This window comes from Archocentrus centrarchus, chromosome 1 (assembly GCF_007364275.1).
Source record: "Archocentrus centrarchus isolate MPI-CPG fArcCen1 chromosome 1, fArcCen1, whole genome shotgun sequence".
Classification (NCBI taxonomy): Eukaryota; Metazoa; Chordata; class Actinopteri; order Cichliformes; family Cichlidae; genus Archocentrus; species Archocentrus centrarchus.
In genome coordinates, this window is record NC_044346.1 from 18,195,679 (window position 1) to 18,209,749 (window position 14,071).

Sequence of the window (14,071 nt, forward strand, 5' to 3'; positions counted from 1 at the left end):
TTTAACTGAGAAACAAAAGAAAAAGTCCATGCAAGACTAACAGCAATAATAAGAGCGAGAATTATTCTTTAGCTTCAGATTATTTAGTTTCTAATACTCATACAATGCAAAATATTAATATAAATAATATCATTTAAGCAATAAAAGTGATAATAAAATATCAACAAAAAGATAATAGATTAAATAGAAGCAAGTCTGGGGTTTTTTTTGAAGAAGGTCTTTCCAAAGCTAAGCAGTAATGTAGAAAAGCACCGTTAGCTCAAATTCTTGTCTTTGGAACTAAGTTTGCAAACTGGTGCACACTGGCCCATAAAAGTGATCGATCTTAAATCAACAGGACGAGAAACCAGGATTAATGTTACTCAGTAACCAAGAAGAAGCCTGCACTACATTTTCAAACCGTCACAGTCAGACAGCAACTCCACTCTCACCTAACTACCACTGGTCGTTTAAGGCCTGCCAAGGTCACTGGTTCTGAAAAGAGGTGTGAGATTGTCATATCCTGGAGACGCTGTGTCCTCTGACACACAGAGCGAGCTAGTTTCTGAACTCTAAATGTCACTGAGAAGGATCTTGAACGTGCTTTGAATGGTGGCTATTGTAGACTGCTACGCTTTGAGGCTCAACATCAAGTGGACCAAGAAAGACCACAAATACCTAATAAATAATATAACTGAAATTGATTAAAAAAATAATAATGATATTGTATAACATTTGTTGATTTGATAGAGATTCTACACCAGCACTAGGAGTGTGACCCCTCTGAGGCAGGGTTTGTGTCTCCTCCTGGTCTCAAACTTGGGCTCTTTCACACTTAAGGCAAATGTGTAAGCCACCACACCACAGAGGTACCATTTTGAAAAAAAGTCAAAATAAAAAGTGAAAGATAGAGTTTAAATAGAGTAAGTCATAAAACTAGCCACAGTCCTCCAGGAGTAATAGCCCTCTGGTGGGTGCTTTGGGACCATTCTTCCTACAAAATGGCTTCAGCTTCATGTCATACCAAAGCGCCTCCGTTGGGTCAGGGCCAGAAGTCTGATTTGAACATCCCAAAGCTTCAAGTTTCTTCTTCTTCTTTTTAAATATTCTGTTCTTGAATTGCTTGTGTGCTGTGGATCTGTTGCATCATGTGATGTTAGTTTGGTCAAAATTGTTGTCTAATTGTGACTTAAATGAAGATCAGATGAAAAAAGAAAATGCTACAAACAGCTTTTAGTGTATTGCAAAGTGGCCACATTCTGACTTGCATATGTAACATGTTAGAGTTAAATTACCTGAGGTTTTGTTCCACTCTGAGTTTTCAATATTTTATTTAAAGTATGATTGGATTCAACAAGCATATCTCGCTCTTTCTGTTCAGGATGCAATACTTTAGTTTAATATTAAACATTCAATCCCAAAGCAACTAAAACATAATACATTTTATCCAGGAAAACCCATATTACAAGTTTTTTGAATCCCATTAAAAAACTAAGATGGCTGAGACATCGTAGAACTGAAAATGCAATCAGTGCGACAGTTTGGTATCTTCAAAGAGCAAGAATGAATTAATAAAAATGTAAATGACATTAAATTTAATGAATAATATGCTTCACTTGAGCATAAAATAAAAGCTACAATTTATTTGTGACTCTGGAAACAGCAGTCTACAAATCAGACTCATCTTGAAGGCTACTTTGATGCTCTTAGAGCTTTCAGTTATACACGGTCTTTATCAGCAGATGGACTCTCCACACTTCTGATGCCTTAATAACTGGAACAAACTGACATGAAAATTCCTGCTGTTTGATATGTATGAAAGCCATGCCCTGCAACAAATAATGGAAATACTTATCTGTGAGGCTATTTGGTTTCTAATGTATGAAAATGTCCCCAGAAGCCTGTTGTAAAGTGAAAAATGAATGTCTTTTCCAGGTGAATAGGAGATTTATTTTTTTATGCTTCCTTTATAAGATTTTTTTTTCCCAAATGGCTCATTTGAATTAAGATCCTGACATTTTTAAAATACAAACAGGTTCAAAGTTTAGACTGTGAGTCTACTTAAGCTCTTTAACCATTAACCCTCAGTGATAATAGATACTAAAAAGACCTGGTACAGAAGGCAAAGGTCACTCTCCACATCTGTCCAAAATTCAGAATGATTAACAAAGAAGAAAGATGGTCCAACTCCTTATTGGAGCCAGTATTAAAGCCACATTAAGAAAAACAAATATTAGAGGTAACTGGGAATGTTAATTTTTAGAGAAAAATGACAAAATTCTATTTTGAGCATAAATTTTGAGCATAACTATTTCAAGATTTAACTCAAAATATTATTTCGCCTTTTTTCTCAAAATACTATTTTTGACTTAAATCTTGAAAATGTATTTTGAAATTTTGACTTTATTCTCAAAATTAACAATAAAAGAAATCCTATATTGAAGTTGAAAGATCTGAGATAAAAATCGAAATACTATTTTGACTACTTTCAACAAAATTTCAACTTCATTTTCAAAATGAACAATTTTTTAAATTTGTTTATTTGTTTTTTTTTTTTCAATAATCTAACTTTTTTCCTTAATGTGGCCCGAATAGTAAAAATTATCGGTGATTCTTTTTGAAAGAGACAAAATATCTGAGACAATGCACGTCTCACAGACTCCTCCTACAGTCTGACCAGGGTAGGTTATAAAAAATAGTACGCAGGCAGAGAGAGACTTCAAACCCCGCTGATTTTAACTGTCTATAAAACTGAGACAGAGCTTAATGAGTTTAATTTCTTGCAGAGAAAGTAAAAAAAAACACACAAAAAAAACTCTGAAAGTAGAAAACCTCGTCGATGTACTCTCTCCCTCTCTGTTCCAGCTTCTCAAATTGCAACCTGTGCCGTCATGCGGACTTCCTGGTCTCGAACCAACAGGAGTCCAAGCAGCGCGTCACGTGTCTACCTTCGCTGAACTTTGACGTTGATCGTCTTGTGTCAGCCTCGGACCTCAACAAAGGGGTGAGTTTCTAACATGACTTTATGTAAGCTGGTCCTGTAACGGTAGTATCTGTAACAGTACAGTAGTAGCTTGTACCAGCTACTCCTAGTGTACTATACTGCGTACCTACTAACAGTAGTAGCTGGTACCTGTTAATAGTATCTGCACAATTTCATCAGTACAGCTCGTTACGGTATGTTTAACTGCGCACATTCAGCTGTAGCAGATGAAATTTGCGGTAATGAGGCACGCTGAGTGAGGAAAGCTGCTGCAACAATAGGAACTGATTACATTTCTGCATTACAAGTTAACATGTATGCGGTTTAATGCAAGTTCAGTCAAGACAGCCCAATGCTACTTTAAACTGGCATGTTGAGATATAGTGTTATGACTGGTTAATAGTTAATTTAGCATAATTTTACTGGTGCCACTTTTTTTCTTTGTCTGAGATGGCCACAGTAACTGCAAATCTGCACTGTTTCTAAGGCCTTAATAAAGTTAGAGCAGACACAAGTGTCATTTCTTTTCTCTTTTGAATCACATTGCGTATTAATACTACCATGCGAGGATTTATTACCGATCTTAATGAGCATCAGCAGACTTGTATGTCAGTTAAAGGGCAAAGTTGGTTGCTTATTTCATGAGGTGAAAAATATGGGAAAAGCTGCACTGAATTGTTGAAATCTCAATTCAAGTGCTATATTGACCATGTGATAAAATGTGGACTAGATAGTCCACCAACACCCAGCAGTCCACATGGTTTGGTGTGCCATTTTGTGCTTAGTTAAAAGGAGAAAAACAAAACAAAAGCAACCTTCAACATTTTTTTTCTGGAAATACAGAAGTAGTCTCCAGTGTTTTTGTTTTGTAGCTTCATCAAGGCCAGAGACATTTGAAAGGGTTCACATCTAGCTTGCCTCTGGCAATGGTAATACCGCAGTAATACTCTGAGTAATTTCTGCTGATGGAAGGTAAATCAGAGAAAAGTTAGAAGGTTAAACTTCCCGTGTAAAAATGGATCAAATCTGAGGGACTGTTAGATCCAACATAAGTTGTATCAATATTTGACGTAGGACCATTACCACTCACAAGAGAGGCTAAAATATGACTTAAATATGAATAAAGAATGCTGTGACAAGTGCCAACGAGGATGGGATCCACCCTTACAGGCACTGAAGGAACTGATAATTAGCTCTGCAGGGCCTACACTGTGTAGGCCTTGGCCTCAAGATTGGTATGCATCAATTCCCTCTTGTTGGCTCATTTTCAGGGCCTGCTGCAGAATTTGGCTTCTGCAGGCCTGAATTATAAACCTTGGGGAAAGTGTACATGCCTAGGCTCCACGATAGTCAGTGGCCTCCATGGTTCAGGCACACAACCAGGTTTGGCTGTCAAGTCTAGTTTGTCAGACCAGGACTGCAAAGCTGTTCTGACAGCTTCTGTAGTCCCTTAAGCATTGTTTTTGATCAGCGTGTTGTGTTGTGCACCAACTGTAAGATCACCACAGCCCCATTACCGGATTCAGTGCACTCTTCTCTGGTGTCAGAATACTGTCACAGAACAAGGGAGCGGATATACTCAATGAGGGATGTGTCAGCCAATGTCTTCAAGGTTGAGTTAGGGTCAGAGGACCTCTTAGTACTGTATCCCTCAGGTCAGGGGTTCCCAAGTCCATTTTCTTAGGAGTTGCACTGCACAGACAACAGTTAGAGGGAAGAAGCAATTCTTTGCCTGCTATGAGATTTCTATAAAGGGCCAAGCTTTGTCTAAGCAACTGTTGGCCTTAAGGTTGATCCAGGCCATTTCACTTTGCTTATACCAACACTGGAGTACCTTCCCCGAGGCACGTGGTGGCCCGCTCCACTAAAGGGATTTCTACCTCAGGCAAGGTTGCTCCCTTGGAGAACATGTTCTTGCACCCAAAGGCACCCCCTTCTCAGATATTCTCATGATGTTATTACTATTTTACTATTTAATGTAGCATCCTCTATAGTTGGCTGCAGAGAATGCTTGAGCGAGCAGTGCCTTGTTTCATGGTGAATCAGTTCTCAGTTGGTATCAGCCTTTTCAGATTGTGGATAGATGGACGTACACAGTCACGGGTCTTTCTGTTCACTCAGTAAAGTGTGCTCTGCTCTCTTTTTGAGATTCTGTGGCCTAAAATATAAACACCAATGGAAGTACTAGTATCCAATAATGAGGGAGTTACAAAATATAAATAGTTTAGCCTTTGTAAATAAAAAAAACTTTATATTGGCAATATTGTTGAAATGGTAACAGAAACTTGTTTCTTTGTAAAGAAATATGTGACAGATGTGATTACCACATGTTATTGTATATCTTTAAGGCCTTGACTGGAAAGTTGCCATATTACATCACTTCTGTGCCCAACTGGTGCTGTAGGTCATATCAAATTTGTCCGATACATCAGTAGTGAATTTGTTAATTTTGTTGGCTGACATTATTAAGCTGTTACATGAAGATAAAAGACAGATAAAACATGTTTGCTAAGTGGGCTTTTGACCACAGGCCACAATCACTTTGAGCAAAGCAATAAAATTTACATTAATATTTATAAAGCCTGACTCTGTGACTATTAGTGACAGACCGCTATCACCTAACACTATGGGAAGCTTCTAATGAATTCAAGTCATCTTCATAAGTGGTTTTGTGAGGTCACTGAAGATTTCTCTCTTAGCTGTAGGGCATCAAATGCTGAAGTTTACTGAAAGACCATTTTGCCAAGAAAGCCTGTCAATGATTACTCAGTTATATAACCAAAGGAAAAATTGCATCAAGCTGACTGCTGAAAACTGAGAATTAAAATAATCTTTCTTGTTCACAGCAGCAGTGAAAGGTAAACTATGGGTCGCCTGGATGGGAAAGTGATCGTGTTGTCCGCCGCTGCTCAGGGGATTGGACGTGCTGCAGCAATAGTAATGAGATTTAATAACTTTCTTCTTAAATTTTCACTGATATATTGGCTTCTAAATCACAGGAGAAAATGGTTTATTTACTAGCTGATGTTGCACTTACTCAAAGCTCTTTATATTTCGATAAGCATTAAATATTAAATAACTAATATAGAATCTACTGCACAGATTTTAAGGTTACACTCAAAGGTTTCTTTTACTGTAGTGTAACATTTTTCTTCCAACTTTCTTAAGCACAGAAACATAGCCTGTGTCACCTAATGTCCATGAGCTGTAAAAGACTGTGCTGTAATAGCGATTGTTGGGGTAATGGAAACGCAGGTTCAGAACAGTCCTCTAGGGATATTCTTGCCAAAGAGACAACGGCACACTTGAAAATCTCATGTCTACATTTGTTCCATCCAAGTGTGCAAAGGTGCCTTGTATTACAGGGAATTGGGTTTTTATCGGAGGAATTCAACCTTAAAGAGTATTAAAAGATGCAAACAGTATAAGGGGTCTTTTAAGCAAATCCATTTGCACTTTAAAAAGCTGCCTATTGATGGGAAGTAAAATGGATTTAAGGAGCGTTGTGGAGCTGTGGATGGATATTGGCAGTCTGTGTTCAGATGCTTGATAATGAGATATTGACTGTTATTGATGATCTGAATTATTCTCTGAAGTCTGAGTGACTCTGTTCATTCATACGGCAGTTTAGATTTTTCTCAGTTGTGCCTGCTTCTCAATGTCCTGATCTTTTCAGTTTTTATGCCATAATCATATCACAATCACATAATGGCAAAAATATTTTTTTCCTTAAACTGTATAGCATAGCATTCAGAGCACAGGGGAAGCGCTTGGAACTGATCTTGGGTATTTTGTTTTTTTTTTAACTGTAGGCATTTGCTAAAGCGGGAGCTCAGGTCACAGCAACGGACATAAATGGAGCGAAGCTGAAGGAGCTGGACGGCGTTCAAGGCAAGTTTCATCTGTGTTGGTCTGTAGCCGCCATCTGCTGGCTATTTGAGGTGATGCAAAAGGGATGCCAGTGGATTTTAATCCTTTCGCTGAAGTTCTTTCACTAATCAGTTATATATAACTTTTAAAACTTTGATTAGTTTAACTGACAACATTTATGCAGCCTGTTACATAGAAGGAAAGAACTAAAATATGTTGCTTACAGTAATCAAACAGTGCATGTTGATTTCTACTAAGTCCTCTCATTCTGGCCAAAAATGATCTCACACACTAGTAGCTTAATTAATTAGAATTAAGCTACTGTATAACACCTATGCTTTCCCCAGTGAGATCGCTTTTTCCACAAGAAAAAACAAAACAAACATTTGTCTTTTATTCATGACTGAGAAGAGCACTATATTTAGTATTTATTCTAGTATTTATTCCACGCTCTAACCAGCTGAGCTAACCAGCCATGCTGTGTTGAAGAAGGTGGCAGTTGTGTAGCAGATTTCTGTGATTTTGTTTCATATTTTGTAAAACTTTTTTTTTTCTTTATTCATAAAAACTTTATTCTTAGGTCAGTCTGATCATTACTGGTTTACAAGTTAGGAGGATGGGTGTGGGGCTGAAGTCTCTCATTTTATCCAGCTCATGAGTCACCCTCTCACTCTGTTCAGCTGACTGGTTGATGAACTGGTTGAACTTTTTATCCTTATCAGATGTGAAGATGCCAATAAAAAGTGATACACTCTCACACAGTGACTTATTCTTTGCATTGCCACCATAAGCAGCAGCTCCACTTCCATTAAAAAGAGCAGACATGGGGAATGCCCACTGTAATTCCTGATGCATTTCTTATTCAGAAATCCTCCTAATTTCTCTAACAATCTCTCCCATCCTTGTTTCTCTGTTGTCAAACTGTTGGATGAATGAAACTGCCTGTTGTATAAGTTTGTTCATTAATACAGACAAACCAAGAGGCAGCTCTGTGCTTCATCTCCTTAGGACAAAGGTCATTTCCTCCAGTTTCCTCCAGGCTCTGGACATATTGAGAAGTTTTCCTCTGCACAGTCTGATGAGCAGTTTGATCTCTGACCTTTAGCTTTGGACTGTAAATCAGCTGTGATCAGGGAGACTCTGTGATATAGGTTCATCAAATCCTGTAAGCCTGTTTCAACCACTCAGAGCGAGAGGTCAGTTTGTTACTCCTCTGCAAGAAAGGCCATTTTTCAGTTAAGACGGAGGGTGGATCACCTGCCTCGCCTGCTGTAGTGCAGAGCTAACGGAGTTCATTTTCAGGTCCAGGTGATCAAATATTAAAAATACCGGAAGCTCCATAGTTTGTACAACACATCCTCACTTCCAGCTCATCACATTTTAACACAAAGGTTACTGCTGCAGCACCATGAAAGCAGTGTAGTGTAGTCAAATTGACCTTGTTTTTCCTTTTCATCACCAGGGATCAGGACAAAAGTGGTGGATGTGACTAAGAAGGACCAAGTAGAAGCCCTTGCCAAAGAACATGAGCATGTCGATGTCCTGTTCAACGTTGCTGGGTACTTTTATTGTTGTTTTATTATCAAAGAAGGAAAAAATCCTACCAAAAATCACTCTGCATTTTACTAATACTTTCATATATGACTTGCTGTGTAGAGGTGAGACAAAATTTAACTCAGTCTTTTTACAGAAAAAAAAAAAAAAGGTTTGCCTGTAGCTGGATTCAACATGAATGGTTTATTGTTGCTATTATTTATTTCTTTTTTGTCTTTTGTCATGATTTTGTATTTAAATTAAGAGTTGGTTGATTTCATTTTCCTAAAGTGTTGTTTATTGTGTCAGGGTCAGGTGTTACATAAGCTTTGGCTTCAGCCTACACTTTCAAGCCTGTCCTCTAAAAAATGACCTCTTTGAACTTTTTTGCAGGCACGTTTTATGACCAATACTTGTGTTTAAAAATAAAAGTAAGCAACCTAAAGCGGTTGTACGTGAAAGGGTGTGTGAATAACGTGTTCGGTTTCCTCCAGGAGATTCAGAAGAAACAGATAAATATGGATTTTCTCAGATTTCTGAAATGTCTGTGGGAACTAAATGGCATTAGATGCCACAGAAAAGCTTAAAAATGAAATAAATAGACTGGTTCTTATGATGCTTTTCTACTACACTTTAGCACTCAAAGCACTTCATACAACATGCTTCATTCACACAAGCACTTCAGCATTTTACCCAAGCATACTTGCAGACTGGAGCAGTCAGGGATTGAATGACCAACCTTCCAATGAGTACGTGACCTGCTCTACCTCCTGACCTACAGCCACATTACACACTGATATGACCGACATGATACACACACACACAGTCACACGAAGGAGTGCTCACTTTAGAAACGCTCGTATTTGTTGTTTTGCAACAAACGACTGATATTGTCGTTCGGATTGGAGGACACGTTGACCGCTTAGGTTTGTTATGTAAATGAACCAAATAAAGACACAAATAAATGAAATGAAATATGTTTTCAGTTCTATCACACTTATCTATCTCCTGCTTCACTACATTTCCAAAATCCCAATAAAATACAGTTTAACCTCCTCTTGGCCTTTTCTCAATCTTCTTAACAGGGCTCTTATACTTTATCACCATTGAGGTTTTTATTTTGGAACAGCAGTAATTTACCTTTCTGTTGTTGATTGTATCACCATTTGTCCAAATTGTCATTCATATTGTCCATTGACTGCTCTGATATCAACTGCTTTGGGTTTAAATGTCTGTGGTTGTATACAGGTTTGTGCATCACGGCACCATCTTGGACTGTGAGGAGGATGATTGGGACTTCACGATGAACGTGAATGTGCGGAGCATGTACCTGATGTGCAAGGCGTTCTTGCCTAAGGTGACTTTTGGCCACTTCACCAAATGCTTAACATTCCATTTAATAGGTGCTGCTGATAGCTGTGTGACATATGCTTTAATTTTGTTCTCATCTGTTGTTGGATTAGCTGCATTAGCTGTTCTACCGTGAGCCCGTGACATGATGGGTGGAGACTGCCTAATCCAGCTTTAGCTGCAAACTAACCACACTGCCTCAAAGGGGACCTTTAGCACAGATCTTGGCACTTTTTGTGACTTTGTTTTAGGTTTAGGTTTAAATCTGCATTCAGCCAAAAGCATTCTGTTAATATGCCATTTGTTATTCTAGATGTTGGCAAAGAAGTCGGGAAACATTATTAACATGGCATCTGTCGCATCAAGCATAAAAGGTAAATGATATTCCTCAGATCTTTTTTATTGCAGATGCTTGTAGAACTATTCTCAATTAAAGGGTCAGTACGTCTTTGAAGTATGGCCAGTCTTTGCAATCCTCTTATCTCAGATAATTGCTTTGCGTGCGGCTGTGTGTGTGTGACAGATGTGTTTCCTCAACACAGGTGTTGTTAACCGGTGTGTCTATAGTACCTCGAAGGCTGCAGTGATTGGGCTCACCAAATCCATAGCAGTGGATTTTGTTGCGCAAGGCATTCGCTGTAACTGTGTTTGTCCCGGTAAGGTTAGATCACAGTGCAACATATCACCATGCTCTGTCTTTTAAGCCTTCCTCAATAGTACTTGAGGCCAGTAGCATTTCAGTATTCTGTAAACATTGTTGAAATGAAACTGATGGGGTTTGTTTTTTTTTTTTTTTTGATAGCTGGAGGTTGTTTCATGTTAGGGCACACTGGCTTCAGCCCCAGTTTAAATAAATGCCATATATACTCAAATGTATTTTGAGTATTTATATCGAGCAGACCTAGCCCTAACACAATCATATTACTTAATAACTAAGAGGACATAAACTGTTCATGTAACCAAAGGCCGTAATTTCCTGAGTCACTCTTTTAACAACCATTTCATTAGGCTTGCTTTATATTTCTATAGGGACTGTTGACACTCCATCACTGAGGGATAGGATCCAGGCTCAGCCTGACCCAGAACAGGTACTGTAAGCTTTGATGTACAGTTTCACCATGCTGATCTGACAGTAATGCCTGAATTATTCGTTTAACACGTGTTAAATATTATCCTGGTTTCTGCAAGATTAAATCCCGATGACTGGGAATTGAAGGTAATGAATGATACAACTGTAACTCCTTTACAGGCTTACAGGGACTTTATGGCAAGACAGAAAACTGGCAGAATTTGCACTGCTGAAGAGATTGCGTACCTGTGTGTATACCTGGCCTCAGATGAGGTGAGTGTTTGCACAAATGTAATTTATGAGGCATACTGATACATGCATAGTGTGCATGTACAGTGGGTGTCCACATCCCTAATGGCAATTAAAAATTCCAAAATCACAAGTGTAGAGAATGCTTCAGATGTTTTGTCAGTAAAATACATTTATCAGTGGTTTGAAAGTGTCTCGCCCCTCCACAGTCAGCCTACGTGACCGGGACAGAGCACATCATCGATGGAGGATGGAGCCTGTGAAGAAACAGTGGCAAGCGCATCACTACAGTAATGGAGGCCAAACCCTGGATTCAAATCAAGTTTTCACAGATGGATAGTTTTTACATTTTAATTTTTGCAAGTTGTATGGGAGAAATGTCCTAGTTTCCAAATTAAACCTATGCTACAATTATATTTGTCAAACTAAAACCGCTATATTAATGAGAAGTACTGGCAAATCTTGCAATTGATTAACAATAAATAAAAGCGCAGACTATTGTGTAATCAATTTTAAACTTTTTTCTTTATTTCATTACTAAAGCCATCTGTGGTCATTCCTCTGTACATAATGGTGAAACAAGCTATGTAAAATGTCTGGAGCAATCCACTGTTCCATGTAATCTAACTACATACTGGCCTAACCATCACTAATCCTCCTCATTCCAATGTACCAGCTGGTGTATCTGCTACAGGACAAGAGAAACGCTGCCGCTAACAGCCAACACACCCCGGCAATGTTTAGGATATGAGGTGAGCGCTTTTTTTTTTTTTTCTCGTTGCTTGCCTTTTTTTTTCCCTATAATATCTGAGAAGTTCCGTCAGAATGGCTCGCTTGCTAGTTGCTGCAGAGCAGTGTTCACCGGCAGCACACGGTCACAGCCAGCTACTGAACAGGCATCCAGTATCGAGCAAGAATCACCCGTCTTTTTCCTGGAGATTAAACTAGCACCCGTACTTGCTGATCCAGTAGACTGGAAAGTCAAATTCAACTTCCTTGTATAAAACGACATCAGACAACGTCCGCCGGTCCCAGCGTCAGTATAAAGTTTACATAAATTAGGGTGGTTGCTTAACGTTAGTGACTGTGACAATAGGACAGTAAACCCTATCGCGACGTGATTTACACGATTTAATTCAGTTGTTGTAAAACGGTCCCTTATTAAACGACAGACGAGTAAAGGGCTAGCGCTGTTAGCTGGCGCTACTGTACAAGGAACCATGCGTCCCTGTCCGATAATGGATTCACGGGGTTGAAAGCTCTTGACCAGCTAAGATTTCACTTGTCCTTTGGCCATACACCTGTGCAGAGTGAGCGAAACACTATGACACCCATATGTCTTAAGACTTGGATTATGTAGTTGCTAACTAGATTTAGGGTCAGTGGGTTGCTGTTAACTGCTCGAGGTTAACCTACTCGCTTTACCACCCGCGCTCTGTAACCTACTTGAGCTAACGCTAGCTACATATGCCATATGGTGCAGCTGTAAGCATTAATTAGCGTAGGCTGTTCAGAATTGGATTAACGGGACGTCTGTCGCTAAAAGGAAGTTTCAAAACATTGTAGTAACGTCTGTTTAACCTGCCGGTGTATCAGGTACTTGTCAGCGTTTGTGTACACAGTGTGTAATATTAATATAATGTTTGTGGGTTGTTAGGGCTCAGTTAATAGAGAAACTGTCGTTAACGTGAATACACAACACAGCACAAAGAAGCCAATGTGGCAAATTAATTTTCCACCTGAGAAACTGTCGTGGAGAACCCCTGCTCAGTGTTAGCGTGATAGAGCCTGAGTTGCACATGAATCATGTATTTAATGTTTCCCCATCTCGCATTATTATTTAAACATGGGCATCTTGACTGTAATACTCCTGTGTTTGGATTAACAGTATGGCCAAATTGGGGAGATTAACCCTCCTGTTACGAGTCAAATTGACTCATTTTAAAGTTAAAACATCAAAAAAAAAAAAAAGTATTTTTTATTATTTTTCTCAGTATGAAACTTCTGCTTGGCTTAATAAGTGTAATCATCATGAAACTCCCTATTATATTGACCTCATCTGTAAAGTGCAAGAATGCAGGTGTTATAACTTTTAATGGGAACCTTTCCGGTTCCCATGCGTTGCACTACTGCACCCGATGCTGTGCATTGCACTTGGTGATGTAAGGCTTGGATGCAGGTGCTCAGTACTGGAAACCCATTCCATGAAGCTCCACACACTGTTCTCGGGCTAATCTGAAGGCCACATTAAGTTTGGAGGTCTGTAGAGATTGACTCTGCAGATAGTTGGTGACCTCTGTTTACAATGCGCCGCATCATCCGCTGACACCGCTCTGTGGTTTTACGTGGGCTACCAGTTAATGGCTGAGTTGCTGTTGTTCCTAATCACTTCCACTTTGTTATAATACCACTAACAGTTGACTGTGGAATATTTAGTAGCGAGAGAATTTCACAACTGGATTTGCTGCACAGGTGGCAGTTTATCCCGGTACCACACTGGAAGTGGCTGAGCTCCTGAGAGCAACCCATTCTTCAACAAATGTTTGTAGAAGCAGTCTGCATGCCTAGGTGCTTGGTTTTGTACACCTGTGGCCGTGGAACTGATTGAAACACCTGAATTAAATTATTTGAATCGGTGAGTGAATACAATATTGTGTACGTCAGGCAAAACTGTGCAGAAAATATATTAAAGACAGAGCCAGGGCCCACTAAGATGGCAGAGACTCGTGACAGAATTTGAGCTGGTCATGCCCAACTCAATACAGGAAAAAGTGTGTTTTGGAGGAGATGTGTATTAGATGGATAAAATGCATTTACATGCATATTTGGGGGTCCTCATCCTGGGGCTTATAAGTCAAAGGATGAATCAACAGCCAGTCTGTGGGATACAGAGACCAGCAGGGCTATATTTAGTGCCAAAATGTCTGGGGAGACTATTCATATTTTCTCCAGTCCAATTTTGATAAGCAAGAGACAAGGGCTGTCAGATGGAGAGACAAGCTGGCAGCTATTAGGACAGTGTTCACTATTCTATAACC

The 14,071-nt window shown here is 39.2% G+C and overlaps 1 protein-coding gene across 4 annotated transcripts; it reads left to right on the top strand.

The window, feature by feature from the left end:
- Positions 1–2,824: 2,824 nt before the first annotated feature.
- On the top strand, positions 2,825–11,385 carry bdh2 (3-hydroxybutyrate dehydrogenase, type 2). Of its 4 annotated transcripts, none has more exons than XM_030756557.1 (10): positions 2,825–2,983; positions 5,809–5,899; positions 6,775–6,853; positions 8,295–8,391; positions 9,614–9,722; positions 10,029–10,089; positions 10,258–10,371; positions 10,745–10,803; positions 10,965–11,057; positions 11,243–11,385. In XM_030756557.1, exons 2-10 carry the CDS (start codon positions 5,828–5,830, stop codon positions 11,294–11,296), a joined length of 738 nt encoding a protein of 245 aa, XP_030612417.1. In that variant the 5' UTR covers positions 2,825–2,983; positions 5,809–5,827; the 3' UTR covers positions 11,297–11,385. The 4 variants fall into 4 exon arrangements, with proteins under 4 accessions (XP_030612417.1, XP_030612495.1, XP_030612564.1 ...); XM_030756635.1 differs by having other exon boundaries at positions 5,812–5,899; XM_030756704.1 differs by lacking the exon at positions 2,825–2,983 and adding an exon at positions 2,999–3,156.
- Positions 11,386–14,071: the final 2,686 nt, after the last annotated feature.